Consider the following 19089-nt stretch of genomic DNA (forward strand, 5'->3'; position numbering starts at 1 on the left):
AATCGACCAGGGCTTCTGACCTAATGTCCAATCCTCACCTTCTCGTGGTGCACCCTGTTGGGTATCTACTTGGATACTGAACGAACAAAAATGGGCTGGCAATTTGGGATTTAGCCGACCAAATTGTATTATTCTTATTGGTTAAATTAAAATAAAAAAATGATGGTACAACATGACAAAATTTCATGCCAGCTGCAGTGTCACCCGGTTATCCCCCGTTGTTTTCGCCAGGGAACCAGGACAAACAGCGAAAAGTCAGCTACTGGAACAAATCTGAAAACACACCCCAGCTCAACATCACCAGAGTTAAAGATCGGTACTATCAACATAAGAAGCCTGAATGGAAAAGAAATGGAGCTAGCTGAGGAATTTGATAACTACCAGATCGACATAATAGGGGTGACTGAAACAAAAAAGACAAAAACTGGTGAGATCTTTCTGAGCAATAAATACAAAATGTTATATTCAGGCAATGACAATCAAGGAAAAGAAGGCGTAGCCATAGTATTCAACACAAAATGAGAGGCTAATCTTCTTGAATGTCAGTTCAGTCTCAAGTAGCGTAATGTGGGCAAATATGAGAATGGGGAACTGGACAATGAGACTTATTTGTGCCTATGGTCCCACAGAAGGTTCTACTAAGATAAAAGTGGAGGAATTTATTGAGGCTTTAGAAAAAGCAACTGACACAATGAAAAAGGAAAAGTTGGTCCTTGTTGGGGATCTAAATAGCAGAGTAGGAAATGATTGTGAGGCATACAAAAATATTTTGAGAAAATTTGGAGAAAAGAGCAAAGCTAATAATAATGGCAAATATTTATTGGATTTCTGCTCAGGTCATGGACTGGTTATTACTAACATCATGTTCCAACATAAACATGTGCACAAATTCACATGGAGAGAAGAGGCAAGGAATAAGAAAAGTCTCATTGACTATGTTATTGTTGATAGTGATGTTTTCTTCCTGGTGCAGGACACCAGAGTGTACAGAGGATTTGAAATTGGAAGTGATCACTGTTTAGTCTTGAGCAGGATAAAATTGAATTTCATATTGAAAAGAATAACATCTAAGAAAGTTGTAAAGCGAATAAAAGTTGAGCAGCTCTCAGATGTGAACTGTAGACTAAAATACAGAAAGATTATTGAAAAGAAAATGAAAGAGTTTGAGAACAGGAACCAAACCTTGGAGATTCAGTGGAAAGCCTTGAAGAAAGCCCTGATTGATTCAGCTAGAGAGGCACGTGGGGAAGTTGTCTGCAAGGATAGAAAAATTAGAACTCCATGGTGCACACAGGAAATTAAATTGGCAGTGAAAGAAAAGAAGAAAGCCTATCAAAAGTTCCTGGCAAATAAGTCAGCTTGTGCTCTTAGAGAATACAGAGACAAATGCAAGAATGCTTAACACTGTGTAAAACTAGCTAAACAAAAGTCATGAGAGGACTTTGGCAAGAATATAGAAAACAAATATCAAGAAGGTGGGAAAATATTCTGAAGGTTGTTGAAGAAGCTTAGGAATGTTGGAAAGAGTGCTGTAAAAGGAGTTAGAGATGATAAAGGTGACATGAAAACTGGAATAAAAGATATCCTTGAAGTATGGAGTAATTACTTTGAAAAACTGCTAAATGAAACAAGCAGTGATGACAGCACAGTGGTAAAAAACACTGACCAGGCATGCAGTCAGGAATACATATCCATACTTGAAGTAGAAAAAGCCATCAGAGGCTTGAAATGTGGAAAGGCATCAGGAGGAGATGATATTCAACCAGAAATGCTGAAGTATGGTGGTATAAAAGTCTTACAGTGGCTGCACTGCATAGTTCAGAAAGCCTGGACAGAGGGACGAATTCCTGATGATTGGAGTAGAGCTCTCATAGTTACAGAGGTATTTCCCTACTGAGTGTTCCTGGCAAGATCTATGCAAGTATACTTGAGAAACGGTTGAGAAGAATTGTGGAAGAAAAGCTGGGTGAAGAACAAGCTGGATTAAGGCGAAATCGAGGCTGTCAGGATCAGATCTTCACTTTACGACAAATAGTCGAGAAAGCATGGGAATATAACAAAGATCTGTATTTAAGTTTTGTCGATTTGGAAAAGGCATATGACAAGGTGCCAAGAGAGAAGCTATTCAATACGCTACAGTTATATGGTGTCAATGGGGCATTATATCAAGCAATACTTAGTCTTTCTTTGAGTTGAAATCAGCAGTTGGAATTGAAGGAAGTACAGGGAGATGGTTTAATGTTAAATCTGGTGCAAGACAAGGATGTACATTATCCCTTCTGTTATTCATTATCTATATGGATCACATTATGAAGAAAAGTGGTATTAAACATGATATCAAAATTAGAGATGTTAATGTCAGCTCTTTGCTTTATGCTGATGATGTTATACTTCTAAATAAATCCGCTACAAGTCTGCAAGATTCTCTGACTAAATTGAATAACTGTTGTAATAGATATGGAATGAAGGTCAGCAATAAAAAGACAAAGGCAATGAAAATAGGCAGAATCATTGAAAATGTCAACTGTGTTGTGAATGGAGAACTTGTGGAAGAAGTAAAACAATTCAGCTACTTAGGCACGATTTTTAGTGAAGATTGTAAATTAAATATGGAAATAGACAACAGAATCAGCAACGCTGGTATGGTGGGAAATCAACTGAATAAATTCATATGGAATAAGAGAGAAATTAGTCAGAATGCTAAATTAGCAATTAATAAAAGACAGTGTTCAAACCAGTTTTAACTTATGGATCTGAGAGCTGGGTCAGAAGTAAAACTTGACCAAAGACTAGAGACTGCAGATATGAGAGTCCTGAGAAAGATTAAAGGCGTGAACGATGGCATCAGTGGCAATATCATATTAAAAACGAGAATATTAGGAAAGAACTTGACATTGTCAGCATCCAGGAATGTATTAGCAGAGCTGGTCTTGTGTGGTATGGTCACTTAAACTGAATGGGTGAAGAAAGATTAGCAAAACAAGTGTTCTCTGCCAGGTTGGCAGGAAAATGGTCCAGAGGAAGACCAAGATATAGGTGGATTGATACGGTACAAAGTGCCTTAAACGATAGAAATATAAGATCTGATAATGTTTGAGTCTTGACAAGTAACAGACTGATTTGGAGGAAAATTGTAGATAGGAAGTTAGCAATGATGTAATTTTTTTCATGTAGTACTATCATATCCTGTACATCCCTTGAGGGTACATGGCATCTATTTGATGATGATGACATATAAATCATAAATGTAATTTATATGTAGATATGGCATTACTGAATTTTTTTAATTTTGTTTTCTTTTATATAACATAACTGTAATTTTTAAGGAAATTATATAGACTAATATATTTACTAAAATAAATTTAATTAATACTTCCAGTATTTTGGCAAAGTCAAATTGCCATTATCAAGGAACAAAATATAAGATACATGCAAGCACTACACTAAGTAATAAAGATGAAGCATAATCACCTGAGAGTAGGCCTAAAGTCCTAAATAGTGGCCCCAATAAGCTAAATTGGGCATTCTTGCTTGTTAGTATGAAGGATGTGAGCTTCCCAAATTTGGAGCAGTTTCTTGCAATCTTATTAAGGCGGAAAGAGATTCAAGGAAAAGCCTTTTGTATTATATTTGCAGTGATGGAGTAGAGTATCTTTCTTCCAGTATATTAACCAATGGCAGGTGTCCAAAGCATTATCAGCATGTCCTGAGTGGCCATAATGATGGAAACAGATACAGTTCTTATATTCAGAAATTCTGATGTTGGCTGTTTGGACATGGTAGGATAGGTTGCAACCAGGTGTTTATCAGGCCAAGGGATCTGATGAAAACCTGGCAGGGCTTTGGCTGAGCAGATAATAGATGCTAATTTTTTATGTGATCCATAAGTGGTTGAAAAATTCTATTTTTTAAAGATTTTTTTAGTTTTTTGGATATGTGGAATAGTGAGAGCTTTGGTGTGGTGTCTGTTCTTAGGGGGAGAGGGTGTGTGGATTTGGATTTTTAATATGGTTTGGATATGGTAGGAACAGTTATCTGAACTGATTAATTTAGCTCTGTTATATAAGTTTTAATAATTCCATACTTGTGTATGAGCCAGTGTATAAGCCTTACCACCAGTTTTACATAATGTTATTTATTGAGCTATTTATTTTTTATTACTTTTTATGCAGCTCTATAATAGTGAACTATGATCTTTGCTGTCCTTGTGCCAGTAAACCAGAAACCAACCAACCAGTCTTCTAGTAATGTTCATGTTCATACATACCTTGTTATCAGTTTATCTAACGGTATACTTTGTAAACAAATTTTTTGATAACAAAGTTCACACTCAAAAAATTATTATAATTAATAATTGTAATGATTTGTCTGCAAAACGTGTGTGTGTGTGAGAGAGAGGGGGACAGATTCTTTTCTTCTTTTTTTTTTTTTTTTTTTTTGTTTTGATTAAAATTTATTTTTTGGTATCTCTGTTTTAGCATCCAGAACCAAACTGATGGTAAGCTCTAAATTTCGTGGTGGAACTAAAAGCCACGCATATCCTCAAGCTGAAGGTACTCTAGGCGAAATAATGGTGAAATATGGCAAGGATCTCGGAGAAGAATCTGCTTTTGGTAATTAAAATTTAATAAATACGCTGTCACTTTTTTGTACCATATAAGACTTAAATAAATTTTTAATCAGATATTTGACAACTACTGATCAACAGTAGTTACCAGTAAGCAATAGTTACTCTTTTCTATTATTATTTTCTTCTTGCAAATAATAAAGAAGTCTCTTTATAAATGGGCATACATTTTTTGGAGCATCCTTTACAATGTATGTCTCTTAAATATTGACAACAGTTACTGTATAAAAAGAATTTTTTTAAATAAATTACAATTAAAAAAGAACAGTATATGTTATTCTAATATGAACTCTCAACTAGTCTCCCAAGTACCTTGCAGTATGCTTCAGAAAAACCAAAAAACTACTCATTATTACAATAATGTTGTTTACTACAGGCAAGTTAACAGTATTAGTGCCAGCCAGTTAAATAGAAAAATAATAGTGTCACATATGTCATTTTTTTGATGAAATACAACTATACTTGATGTAGGATAATGTCTTTTTTTTTTTTAAATTTATTTCATTGATCATGATTTTTTTTTTTTTAACATTTCTGAAGTCTTCTTGAAAATTATAATGAAGTTGTTATAGTCAATAATTGCCATTTCTTCATACTGCCACAGAACTACTGCTTGTGTTATTGTAAGTTTAGCAGAAATGGGAGAATGATGAATGATAGTTCTTTTAGTATGTCCATAGAAATATCTGTAGTAAAGACAGTACTGAAATAGTATCTGTGAGTGAGTGGGTCATCAGTTAGCTCAGTAGTCACCAAAGTGGTCGATATCGACCCGCAGGGTCGATATAACATTGTTAAGGGTCGATAGAAAAATATGACATCATTATATGGGTAATATTTAATTTGGTTAACTTAGATTACTCCATCCTGAATGACAACGCAATTAAGAGTGAATCGTGGGAACAGTGATAGGACCTATATGGTGGAGCAAGGTCATGAAAATAGTTACGGAGGCCAATCAAGTAGGCCAAAATGACTTATTTACCAATAAACGGATGTTGGTGGCTCCCGCCTGCCCGGCGCGGCGGAAGCGAGATTGCAACATGTGCGCGGTTGCTTATTTACTTATACTTACACGTATTTGATCCCAGTCTCATTTTTGTGCATCGACATACAAGTGAGTGTTAATGTTCTAAAATTCATCAACATACATATTATAATTCAATCATTATTCATTCACGAACTAAACTTCTCTGTGTTGAAGAGTTGAGCAGGGCTGGTAGTTTTTTACATCCTATAGAAATACGTGAGTAGGTATATTATTTAGACTTGTTACTTTTGCTTACTGACTTCAATTTTAATTATCTTGTTACAACCCCAGTAACCATAATGGCAGCTTCAGATTCTAAAAAGAAATGCAGACAATATTCATTAGAATATTTGAAACTTGGGTTTATTGCTTCATTAAGAAATGAAACGAGGCTTATGTGTCTTCTTTGTGAAAAAACTTTTAGTAACGATGCAATGAAACCAGCAAAAATGAAAGATCATTTTCAAAGAGCCCATCCTGATAAGAAAGAAAAAGATCTTGACTTTTTTAAAGAACTGAAAGAGAAATATACACATCGACCAACTATAAAATCGTTTATGAAAGCACCTGCAGAAGCTGACAATAAACAAGGATTAACAGCCTCCTAAAATATTTCTTTTAATATAGTAAAAAAAGGAAATCCATATACAATTGCAGAGGACATCGTTATACTAGCAATCAAAGAAGTAATTGAAACCGTAATGAAAAAAAAGATTCTGGCCCTATTTTAAAATGCTTACCATTGAGTGCGAATACCGTGAAAAGACGTATTTGTGAAATAGCTGAAGATGTAGAAAAAACTGTAGTATCAGAACTCAAAAATAGTAAGTTCTCCATCCAATTTGATGAATCTACATTCGATAGTTCTTCTATTCTTATGGCTTATGTAAGATATAGTAAAAACAAACATCAAATTATTGACGAATTTTTATTTGCAAAATATCTTGAAAGTGATGGAACAGGGTTGACAATTTTTTAGCGATTGGAGAAACATTTAAATAAGTATGATATTCCATTTACTAGTGTAACAGCAGTAGCCACAGATGGCGCATCTGCAATGGTGGGCCATTATTGAGGTTTCGCTTCCTTTCTGAAAGAAAAAGTTCAAAGTGTACGTACTATTCACTGTGTGTTGCACTGAAACCATTTGGTGGCAAAAACTCTCAGCGACGAACTGCATGATACTCTAAGAGTGTGTATTAAATCTATTAATCAAATTAGAGCTCATCCTCTTAAATCACGATTGTTTCCCAAACTTTGTGAAAAAAATGATGGATTATCAAGCCAATTACTCTTGCATACTGAAGTTAGATGGTTGTCTAGAGGTGCAAGTCTACAAAGATTTGTTGAGTTGTTCGACTTAACCCTAGAGTTTCTTACAGATGTTAATTTGTTTTTGAGTGATGAACTGAAGAGAAATAAGAATCATATTTTCTACTTGGTGTACTTATTTTCAAAATTTAATGACGTATAGGCCCGTCTACAAGGTAAAGGTGTCATGATTATTCAAGCTCGGACGATTCTTTTAGGCTTCCAAGCTAAATTACCCTTATTTAAATCATCATTGTTACGAAAAAAATTTTGAGTACTTTTCAAATCTACGGCAATTGGAAGTAAAAGATGAAGACTTAGAAATATACAAAACATCTTCAAAATTTGAGCGATGATTTTAAATTGCACTGCGCAGATTTTGAAAACATGCACATTCCAGATTGGGTTATCACACCATTTTCTGCAAATATTGAAAATATCGAATGTAACTTACAAGATGAACTTATTGAACTGTCAATTGATCTTGAAGCTAAGACGCTTTTTAAAAATAGGACTTTAAGTTACTTTTGGACGAATATAAATGTTGTAGAAAAATATCCAAAATTTTCTGAAGTATATTCCCCTTTTTGCTTGCATTTCCAAGCTCATACATGGTTGATGCTGGTTTCAGCCATGTTAATTCCATATTAACAAAACAAAGAAATAAGCTAATAATGTAGATATTCCGTGGTGATTTAAGGCTGAAACTTACTAATTTTGAACCCAACATTGCTAATCTTGTCAAGAATCACGAAGCACATCCTTCACATTGACAACGTTAGTAAATTGTATACTAAGGTCTTATTTTCATATATATATATATATATATATATATATAAGGAAGATTGTATTATTGTTATTTTGTTATCTAAATTAAATTTTATATTTTATATACTAATTATCCCACCTATCAAAAATGTAATGTTAAGAAGGACGTCAAAAACAAAAACGTATCCCTTTGATGTTAAGCCAATATAATAATATATACTATATTATACATACAATAAACACTGTAACTATAAAATAAACAATCTAAAAACTCACATAAGCATCTTTTTTGCTTGTCCTATTATAATTACATAATAGTAAAATAGAGGGGGTCGATAAAAAGTCAAGAAACTTTTGAAGGGATTGACGGTTAAAGAAGTTTGGCGATCCCTGAGTTAGCTGAACTGTTCTCTTTTGAACAGTATCAAGAAGTAAGAGTATCTCAAAAGGAGTCAGCAGTGATAAATTAACTTCAGCTGAATGTTATGAAAGGAAAGGTAAAAAGAACTAAGGTCTTTTTTCAATAAAAAAAATGTTTTTGAAGCATTAAAGGACTAGGTGGTCATCACCCCATTGAAGACAGAATGGATAGGCTTCTTGTTAGTGAGAGAAAGTTTATGTAAATGAGGTTGGTATCTTGGAATTATGGCCAAAGCAACTAAAGCTGTGAGCCAGTGTATTATTTTTCACATGTGTTCTTCTGGCTGGTGTGTTTGTTTTGCAAAACGAAACCCACTTGTCCTGCAAAACAGACACACCAGACAGAAACCTCCCCCTTCCATGTGAGGCCTGTTCATGATGAAGAGGGTACCTCCCAGTGATGGTTCTGACTCCTTTTCATTCTTCCTCTTTTCTTTGCTCTACTTCTCCTGAGTCTGTTTTTACTATCCTGTCTTCCAGACTACCATCACTGTGATCCAATGCCTTGCTGCTATGTGGTGCGATCCCCTGTACATCTGGAAAGGTGGGTGGGGGTCATCCTGGTAATTTTGCACTACTTTGGCCTTGGCTTCAACAAGACAGGTGGTCCTATATGTCCCAGACGGGATCAATCAGCTGGTCAACTTGTCTGCTAGGGTCAAGCATGCTAGTAAGTCTACTTCCCCTTTCCAGAGAGTGGGCATTCATGTGTGGCTCAGTGGTGGATGGAGAGTTCTGGTGCTGAACAAAAACACAAAAGAACTCTCAAGCATGAATTCTTCATCCTCAGTTGTTTCAGGAGCCCTAACAAAGTCCCAACCAAGTAATCAAAAGGGTTTAAAAGGAATGGCAGGTTCTCCCAAAACAGTTAAGAAACTGTTCTGTGCGATATCCTTATAGAAACATCGTGCCAACAACAGTCTGAAAAACTACTCAGAGCTACATTAGTGGGTGGAATACCAATAACACTCACCCCATAAAACACTTAATTCAAGAAGAATTCAAGCATGAATTCTTCATCCTCAGGTGTTTCAGGAGCTCTAACAAAGTCCCAATCAAGTAATCAAAAGGATTTAGAAGGACTGGCAGGTTCTCCCAAAACAGTTAAGAAACTGTTCTGTGCGATATCCTTATAGAAACATCGTGTCAACAACAGGATTTTTCTATAAGGATAAAACTACTCAGAGCTAACAAAGTCCTCTGAGTAGTTTTATCTCTGATTGGTATTCCACCCACTACATTAGTGGGTGGAATACCAATAACACTCACCCCATAAAACACTCAATTCAAGTAGAGGAGTAATCATAGAATTGGAATCTCCTAGATGTTCCTGATGAGGAGCTATGTTCAAAGCTGAATTTTTGCCATTTCTTTCTGTCTGCTGTCTTTTTATGGAGTTTAAGTGGGGTGCTTTCTTTAATGTTGTCAATCCATTTCTTTCTTGGTCTTCCTCTGCTGGGCTGTCCTTCAATTCTTCCATTTAATGTTTGGTAGTCTTTCTGGGTTCATTCTTGAAACATGTCCAAACCAGCTTAGTTGGCTCTTTTTTAGTGCTGTAATTGTTGTTTCTTTATAGTTAGGGAAGAACTTAACTTTTTCATTTGTTTTTCTTTCTGTCCAGTTTGTTCTATTGATTTTTCTTAGGCATTTCATTTCAAAAGCATTGAGTTTATCCATTTCTTTTTTACTTAAGATCCAACATTCTGAGCCATACAGTACTGTGGGAATTATCATTGTTTTTTATATCTTTAATTTGAGTTCTTTGCTTAATCTTTTATATAATATTCCATATTTTTTGTAGTCTCCCCATTGTTATCCATCCATATTGATTCTGTATTTTATGGTTTCGCAATAATCTAGATCTTCAGTGATCATTGATCCTAAGTAATTTGAATTGCTTTACTTGTTCTATATTATTGTTTCCTATTGTCATTTGGATTGCTTCCCTTTTTCTTCCTATTACCATTAATTTTGTTTTACTGAAATTGATTTTCATATCATATTTACTACTTGTTTGATGCAGCTTGATCAGGATATTTTCTAATTTTTCTTGGTTGCCTGTAGTAATAACTATGTCGTCAGCATACTTTAAATGTGTTATATTTCTTCCATTTACAGTTATGCCTTCACACACACATCTGTAGTCCTTTGTCTACTACTTCTTTAGGTACAGGTTGAATAAATATGGTAAACAATGAGCAGCCTTGCATATCTCCTTTTTTAATTGCTATTTGATCTGTTTCTATGTTTTTGTATTTCAGTACTGCTTGTGTTTCTGAATAGAAATTCTTGATACAGTTTAATAGATATTTGTAGAACCCTCTGTTTTCTAGAATTTTAATGAGTTTGCTTCTGTTTATTTATTGAACCAAAAGTTTGTTTGAGGTCAATAAAACAGCAGTAGAGTTTTTTATTTTTATCTCTCTCATAAGATCTGCTATATTTAATATGAATTGCATCTATTGTGCTTCTATTTCTAAATCCTATTTGCTCTTCTTCCATCTGTTCTTCATAGGAATATTTAACGCTGTTTTAACCATATTAGCAACACTAAATGAACTAATTTATAAAAAAGATATTTATGAACTGGCTTATATTTCACTGGATTTCAAAACAGCACAAATATTATGGTTTGCACATGAAAGTGAGTAAGTGAAACAATTCAAATTGTAACTGACAGAAGATCTCAAGTCCTAATTTGGTGCCCTTGAATGTTGCAATAAAAGAAGTATTACAGTTATGTAGGGGTTGATCTTAAGGTAATGGGCTCTCAAGTTTTTGACAAATTAATGCAAATGTAGTTGTTCAGATTAGGAGAATTCTTCATAACAATGACTGACCCTAAAAATAATCTTTCTGACCTGTAATAACTTCTATATAAAGCACATTGGTTTTCTTCCGTCTAATTCTGAATGAAGGGGTGTCCAAAGCATGGTCTGCCAGTCCTGACTTGCTATAACAATGGTAATGAATGTATTTTTTTATGTTCTTCAAGGGGTGGATGTTAACAGATTTTCCTGTTTGCCTATAACAATATAACGTCTTTTTTATAAATTAGTTCATTTGGTATTGTCAATACCATTAAAATAAGTTATGAGTCACATAACTCATTCTCATCTATTAATTGAGATTATTCTAAAATAAACAAGTTTATAACAAAAGACCAACAGATTACTCCATTGTCATGTTTAAGTCAACTTGAGTACAAACACAACTTCACTTAAACAGCTAACAGGAAACTGAACAAAACCAGGGTGAGGAGCTTAGGGGATTGGATGGCAAATAATATGTTGAATCCTGTCTGTCTGAATCAGCATGCTGTGTGTGTATGTCATAGATACTCAAGTTCAAACTTGCCTGAATTGCCACAAGTTCTACAACCGCCACAATTCTTACAAGATTAGATATAAGATTTTACGATTTCCATTTATATCCTGATCTTCTCTTAATTCAATTATTATGATATTTAATTTTAAAACTAGGTAGGAACAATATAACCATATTACTTTATATCACTTTATTATCAAAATGCTATTCTTTCTTGAAAATGAAATAATGAATTGTAAAAAAAAAAAAAAAAAAAATTAGGATTATAGATACCTATTAGATGTTCAATGCTTATGTATCTGTACATAGATGTTATTTTTGTTCTTTTTAAGCATTCATTCATTTTTTTACTCTCATTTATAGTTGTCACATAGAATGTGATTCTAAAAAAATTTGTCTTGATAGGTGGATGTAGTAAAATATGCTGAAGATGAAAAAACCCATCTTTTCTTCATTTTGCAAAAGACTATCTAGATTGAAGGAATAAAAACAACAGAATAGATCAATTTTGTTTTATAGTAACCTATATCATGAGCATCTCTCGAAAAATTTCAAAACTTTTTTTTTATCCCAAATAATTTTTTTCTTAGACTTCAAAGTCAGCAGTTTTTAATTTTTTTTGCAAATTTTGAGGCAATTTTTTTTTTCCATAAAAGAAAGGCTTCAGTCATATTCCACTACATGTGTAATTAAATGCACAAGAAATCAGGCTTAGGGATTCAACATAGGGCCTACAGAGTAGAGTACAAAATGGAGAAAAAGAGCATTCAGAATATCTAAAGTAGGTGGCCACCAGTTTTTCTAAAAATGAAATAAGAAATCAAAAACTACACACCTTAAGCATTAAAATGGAAGTAAAAAAAAAAAAAATCAGAAATTCATCTATCAGAAATAAACTGTGATTAATTTTAAAACGTACCAGAATTGTGAAATTTCTGTGGATACACAAATAAAAATGGTCACCACAATAACTGATAGGATACCAGGAAAAAATATATTAAAAAAAATTTCTTCCATCGCAATGATGACAGATAACTTTCTTTCCTCAAAATACAAAATTCTGCATCTTCAATTTAATTTTTAATCTGTTGATTTCATATGGAATGACCCAAGTGCTAAAGTATTAATGGGATACAATATTTTGTGACTGGAAGCATAAAAATAAACATTGCTCATTTAGATTGCATACATTTGCTATGTCTCTGAAGTATGTTAATTTTTATGGAGAAAATTTGCTTTACTCTCCATTGTGTTTTTCAGGACTACATCATAGATAACCGGGTGTAACTATTTAGTAAATAAGATTTATTTTTCTTTTTATTATACCATTTGCTGTAAATGCAATGTTGTGCATTACTAAGGGATTTAAAACATTGACACCGTTATCACAACAGATACATATTTTTAGTGATGCTGATTTAATTTTTTTTTTCTTCTTAGCATTAAGCCTTATAGAAACTGGCGAATCATTAAAGCAAATGGCAGAAGTTAAATATGCCTTGGAGGATAGTGTGAAACAAAACTTTTTGGAACCCCTACATCATTTACAGACCAAAGATTTGAAGGATGTTATGGTAAGCTTGTAGTAATTTTGATAAATTATCCCATTATCAAGCAATACAGAGAGCACATTTAGTTTTTCCTCATTCTTTGCTGAGTTGATATTTTAATGAATAAGACAAAAAAAAAAAAAAAAATGATGGTACAACATGACAAAATTTCATGCCGGCTGGTGCGTCGCCCGGTTAAACAAGGCCCCCATTGTTTTCGCCAGGGAACCAGGATGAACAGCGAAAAGTCAGCTACTGGAACAAATCTAAAAACAAACCCTAACCCAACATCACCAGAGTTAAAGATCGGTACTATCAACGTAAGAAGCCTGAATGGCAAAGAAATGGAACTAGCTGAGGAATTAGATAAGTACCAGATCGACATAATAGGGGTGACTGAAACAAAAAAGACAAAAACTGGTGAGATCTTTCTGAGCAATAAATACAAAATGTTATATTCAGGCAATGACAATCAAGGTAAAGAAGGAGTAGCCATAGTATTCAACACTAAACACGAGGCTAATTTTCTTGAATGGCAGGCAGTCTCAAGTAGAGTAATGTGGGCAAATATCAGAATGGGGAACTGGACAATGAGACTTATTTGTGCCTAGGTCACAGAGAAGGTTCTACTAAGGTAGAAGTGGAGGAATTTTTTGAGGATTTAGAGAAAGCATCTGACACAATGAAAAGGGAAAAGTTGGTCCTTGTTGGGGATCTAAATAGCAGAGTAGGAAATGATTGTCAGACATACAAAAATATATTGGGAAAATTTGGAGAAAAGAACAAAGCTAATAATAATGGCAAATATTTGTTGGATTTCTGCTCAGAACATGGACTGGTTATTACTAACACCATGTTCAACATAAAAATGTGCACAAATTCACATGAAGAGAAGAGGCAAGAAATAAGAAAAGTCTCATTGACTATGTTATTATTGATAGTGATGTTTTCTCCCTAGTGCAGGACACCAGAGTGTACAGAGGATTTGAAATGGAAGTGATCACTATTTAGTCTTGAGCAGGATAAAATTGAATATCATATTGAAAAGAATAACATGTAAGAAAGTTTTAAAGCGAATAAAAGTTGAGCAGCTCTCAGATGTGAACTGTAGACTAAAATACAGAAAGATTATTGAAAAGAAAATGAAAGAGTTTGAGAACAGGAACCAAACCTTGGAGATTCAGTGGAAAGCCTTCAAGAAAACACTGATTGATTCAGCCAGAGAGGCATGTGGTGAGGTTGTCTGTAAGGATAGAAAAATCAGAACTCCCTGGTGGACATAGGAAGTTAAAGAGGCAGCGAAGGAAAAGAAGAAAGTCTATCAAAAGTTCCTGGCAAATAAGTCAGCTTGTGCTCTTAGAGAATATAGAGACAAATGCAAGAATGCTAAACACTGTGTAAAACTAGCTAAATAAAAGTCATGGGAGGACTTTGGCAAGAATATAGAAAATAAATATCAAGAAGGTGGCAAAATATTCTGGAGGTTGTTGAAGAAGCTTAGGAATGGAGGGAAGAGTGCTGTAAAAGGAGTTAGAGATGATAAAGGTGACATGAAAACTGGAATAAAAGATATCCTTGAAGTATGGAGTAATTACTTTGAAAAACTGCTAAATGAAACAAGCAGTGATGACAGCACAGTGGTAAAAAACACTGACCAGGCATGCAGTCAGGAATACATATCCATACTTGAAGTAGAAAAAGCCATCAAAGGCTTGAAATGTGGAAAGGCAGCAGGAGTAGATGATATTCGACCAGAAATGCTGAAGTATGGTGGTATAAAAGTCTTACAATGACTGCACTGCATAGTTCAGAAAGTCTGGACAGAGGGACGAATTCCTGATGATTGGAGTAGAGCTCTCATAGTACCCATATATAAAAAGGGAAATAAAACTGAATGTGAGAATTACAGAGGTATTTCCCTACTGAGTGTTCCTGGCAAAATCTATGCAAGTATACATGAGAAACGGTTGAGAAGAATTGTGGTTGGTGAAGAACAAGCTGGATTCGGGCCAAACAGAGGCTGTCAGGATCAGATCTTCACTTTACGACAAATAGTCGAGAAAGCATGAGAATATAACAAAGATTTGTATTTAAGTTGTGTAGATTTGGAAAAGGCATTTGACAGGGTGCCAAGAGAAAAGCTATTCAATACGCTACAGTTATATGGTGTCAATGGGGCATTATATCAAGCACTACTTAGTCTTTATTTGAGTGGTAAGTCAGCAGTTAGAATTGAAGGAAGTACAGGCAGATGGTTTAATGTTAATTCTGGTGTGAGACAAGTATGTACATTATCCCCTCTGTTATTCATTATCTATATGGATCACATTATGAAGGAAAGTGGTATTAAACATGATATCAAAATTGGAGATGTTAATGTCAGCTCTTTGCTTTATGCTGATGATGTTATACTTCTAAATAAATCCGCTACAAGTCTGCAAGATTCTCTGACTAAATTCAATTGCTGTTGTAATAGATATGGTATGAAGGTCAGCAATAAAAAGACAAAGACAATGAAAATAGGCAGAATCATTGAAAATGTCAACTGTGTTGTGAATGGAGAACCTGTGGAACAAGTAAAACTCAGCTACTTAGGCACGATTTTTACTGAAGATGGTAAATTAAATATAGAAATAGACAACAGAATCAGCAAAGCTGGTATGGTGGGAAGTCAGTTGAATAAATTCACATGGAATAAGAGAGAAATTAGTCGGAACACTAAATTAGCTGTATACAAGACAGTGTTCAAACCAGTTTTAACTTATGGATCTGAGAGCTGTGTCAGAAGTAAAACACTTGACCAAAGACTAGAGACCGCAGATATGAGAGTTCTGAGAAAGATTAGAGGCGTGAACAGATGGCATCAATGGCAATATCATATTAAAAATGAGGATATTAGGAAAGAACTTGACATTGTCTGCATCCAGGAATGCGTTAGCAGAGCTAATCTCAGGTGGTATGGTCACCTAAACAGAATGGGCGAGGAAAGATTAGCAAAACAAGTGTTCTCTGCCAGGTTGGCAGGAAAACGACCCAGAGGAAGACCAAGATATAGGTGGATTGATACTGTACAAAGTGCCTTAGACGATAGAAATATAAGATCTGATAATGTTGGAGTCTTGACAAGTAACAGACTGATTTGGAGGAAAATTGTAGATAGAAAGTTAGTAACGATATAATTTTTTCATGTAGTACTATCATATCCTGTACACCCTTTGTGAGTACATGGCAGGAATTTGATGATGATGATGATGACATAGGTAACCATATGAAATTATACATACCAATGTAGTATAAAAGATGTTATCCAAAATTCATCATAAAAATTATGGAAACAACTTCTGTGTTAGAGTAAAACTTCAGTTTAATATAAACCAAAATAAGATGAATCAACTAATCTCTGATAACAGTACCTATCTGCTTGTGAACTATATAATCCAACTAACAGGATAAAGAAAAAAACTGAATTACTTAAGTCTGTCACTTATTGGCCGTCAGATACTGTTAAAAAAAAAAACTATTTTGAGATATAAAATATATCTCAAAATATATGGTGTTCCCAAGGTAGACAAACATAATGTTCTGTTTCAGCCGATAGTTGAGGGTATAGACAGCCCAAATTATCACCTAGCCAAAAAATTTTCATCAACATTCAAGGAGTTGGTTGGTCATTTCCCTCCTAAATAAAGAACACACGCAACTTCATAAACAAAATCAAACACATAACACTCGGCAAAGATGATTTATTAGTTCCTTTGATGTTTCTGCTCTTTTCACAAATGTCCCAATCAGTAACACAATTCTTCTCCTACAGAACACATTTCCGCTTGACATTATGACTCTGTTTGCCCACATACTACGTTCTGGTTACTTCGTGGGAAAGTAATTTTTACCTACAAAAAAAGGTATAGCCATGGGCTCACCACTGTCCCCCCCTCCCCCCTGCAATTGCTAACTTTTATATGGAAGTTTTGAACAACATGCTCTAGATTCCTTTACTTTAAAACCTAGTTTGGCTTAGATACATTGACAATGTTTTCATTATCTAACCACACAGCCACCTGAACAAACAACATGAACGCATACAATTTACTATTGAAATTGATAATCAGAACTCGCTTCCTTTCTTGGATACACTGGTCACGTCTTCCCTCAGGCAGTCTGTCCTTCACTGTTTACCACAAGCCTACACATACCAGCCAGTATATAAATGCTAACTCATATCACCACCCTTTGCAAAAACTTGGAGTCATTAATACCCTCAAAAACAGAGCTATAAAAATTTGCTCTAATGGACAAGCTCTTAAACAAGAATTACAAATTATTAGCAATACATTTATAAATAATGACTATAGCAGAAATACTGTCTATAAAGTTCTTGATAAAATTTCATCAAAAGAATAATATAATATAGATTACAGTAAAACCATATCTATCTCATATTAAAAGGTTATCAGAAAAAATAAATAGAATTCTATCCCATTATAATTTTAAACCACCTATAAAATTAAAAAACATATTTAACTCTAAGAATCCTCTCCCCTCATCGGCTCATTTTGGGTTTATTGTATCTATTGCACCTGTAACTTAATTTATATCGGTGAAACTGGATGTACAATCCAAATCCCACACAAGAACACAAATGACACATTAAATTTAACAATTTTGGTGAAGCAGGCCTCTCATCAGATCATTCTCTTAACACCTACACCAAATTGATTGGAAAAGTACATGTTCTTTACATCATACAAAAACTTGGGTATGAATGAAATTTTGATTAACCATCCTAATCTCAACAATAATGGTGGCATAAAAATCCCAAGAATTTCAATGGCACAAATTCAGACCACTTAGTTCTTCAAGTTTTCCAGCAAATCCTGACTTTAGGACTCTAAGCAATTATTTCAGCTTTTCTTAGCCACTATGAATACTGTTTTGTTTTAATTTATATGTATACTTATATGAGTAACTTTGTGTGAAGATGTTGTCCTCTAGCTTAATTTATTTTTGTAACCAAACAGATAACAATAATAACAAGACTCTAGCAGTGATGTAGTATTTTTTTTTCCTCACCAGAGGTCAGGCCAATAGTTTTAATAGTTCACCAAATCATTGTAACTTTAACATACTATGTAAATTGTAGTGCAGCTTGTTTCTTTGTATATATGTCTATACTCCAGATAATGACCTTAATGTGAAGGTTGAAACATAGAGTGATTATTTTGGTTTATATTAAACTGAAGTTTTACTCTAACAAGGTAGTTGTTGCTATAATTTTTATGATTAATTCTGATCAGCGTGTAACCATGAAGGAAAGGTGTTATGCAATAGTTCCTGAACTCTCCAAAATCATAACATATATGCATATGTTCATGTGATTTTATGCTACTTTTTTATGGTAATTCAACATGAAAGATTGTTCAACCTGTAGTACCATGGATGAAGAGAAAAATTAAACTTTTAAGCATTGAATTTCAAGACCTACATATTACTCTTTCAGAAATGCAAGAAAAAGTATAAATAATGGTATAAGTTACACACATGCACACACAAGCATGTGTGTGTGTGTGTGTGTGGAAAGTATTTTACCTTGGGTATAATAAATGTTAAAGATACCAAGCTATTTTAAACCTAGTGTTACTCCATTTCCCAAGTAAGCAAACAGACAAACAAGTCAAGTTTGCGCTTGCAAGTGTTGCAAGTCTAGCTGACCCTACATGGAGTGCAAGACCAAGGCAACTCATGGTAAAAGTAGAATAAGCTCTGATCACTAATCTTAATATTTACCCTTAATGCAAAGCACATCTCCTGGAGGAGAGCTTATTCTACTTTTACCATGAGTTGCCTTGGTCTTGCACTACGTGCAGGGTCAGCTAGACTTGCAACACTTACAGGCGCAAACTTGACTTGTTTGTCTGTTTGCTTACTTGGGAAATGGAGTAAAACCAGGTTTAAAATAGCTTGGTATCTTTAATATATATATATATAAAATCACTTTTTAACTGTGCATATATCCTATCTACCAATAATTGTCTGGACATCCCTGTTATTTGAAG

At 34.2% G+C, this 19089-nt stretch overlaps 1 protein-coding gene across 1 annotated transcript in view; it reads left to right on the plus strand.

Annotated features, from left to right (window-relative positions):
• The window catches only part of EndoA (SH3 domain containing GRB2 like, endophilin-A), a 337766-nt gene that overhangs the window by 63075 nt on the left and 255602 nt on the right, over positions 1-19089 (plus strand). The window contains exons 5-6 of the mRNA XM_090406594.1: positions 4479-4613; positions 12924-13057. Of these exons, the coding sequence (XP_090262720.1) occupies positions 4479-4613; positions 12924-13057 (269 nt within the window). The remainder of the gene's footprint in view (positions 1-4478; positions 4614-12923; positions 13058-19089) is intronic.

This window comes from Typopeltis vanoorti, chromosome 16 (assembly GCF_054136105.1).
Source record: "Typopeltis vanoorti isolate ZY-2024b chromosome 16, IOZ_Tvanoo_1.0, whole genome shotgun sequence".
Classification (NCBI taxonomy): domain Eukaryota; kingdom Metazoa; phylum Arthropoda; class Arachnida; order Uropygi; family Thelyphonidae; genus Typopeltis; species Typopeltis vanoorti.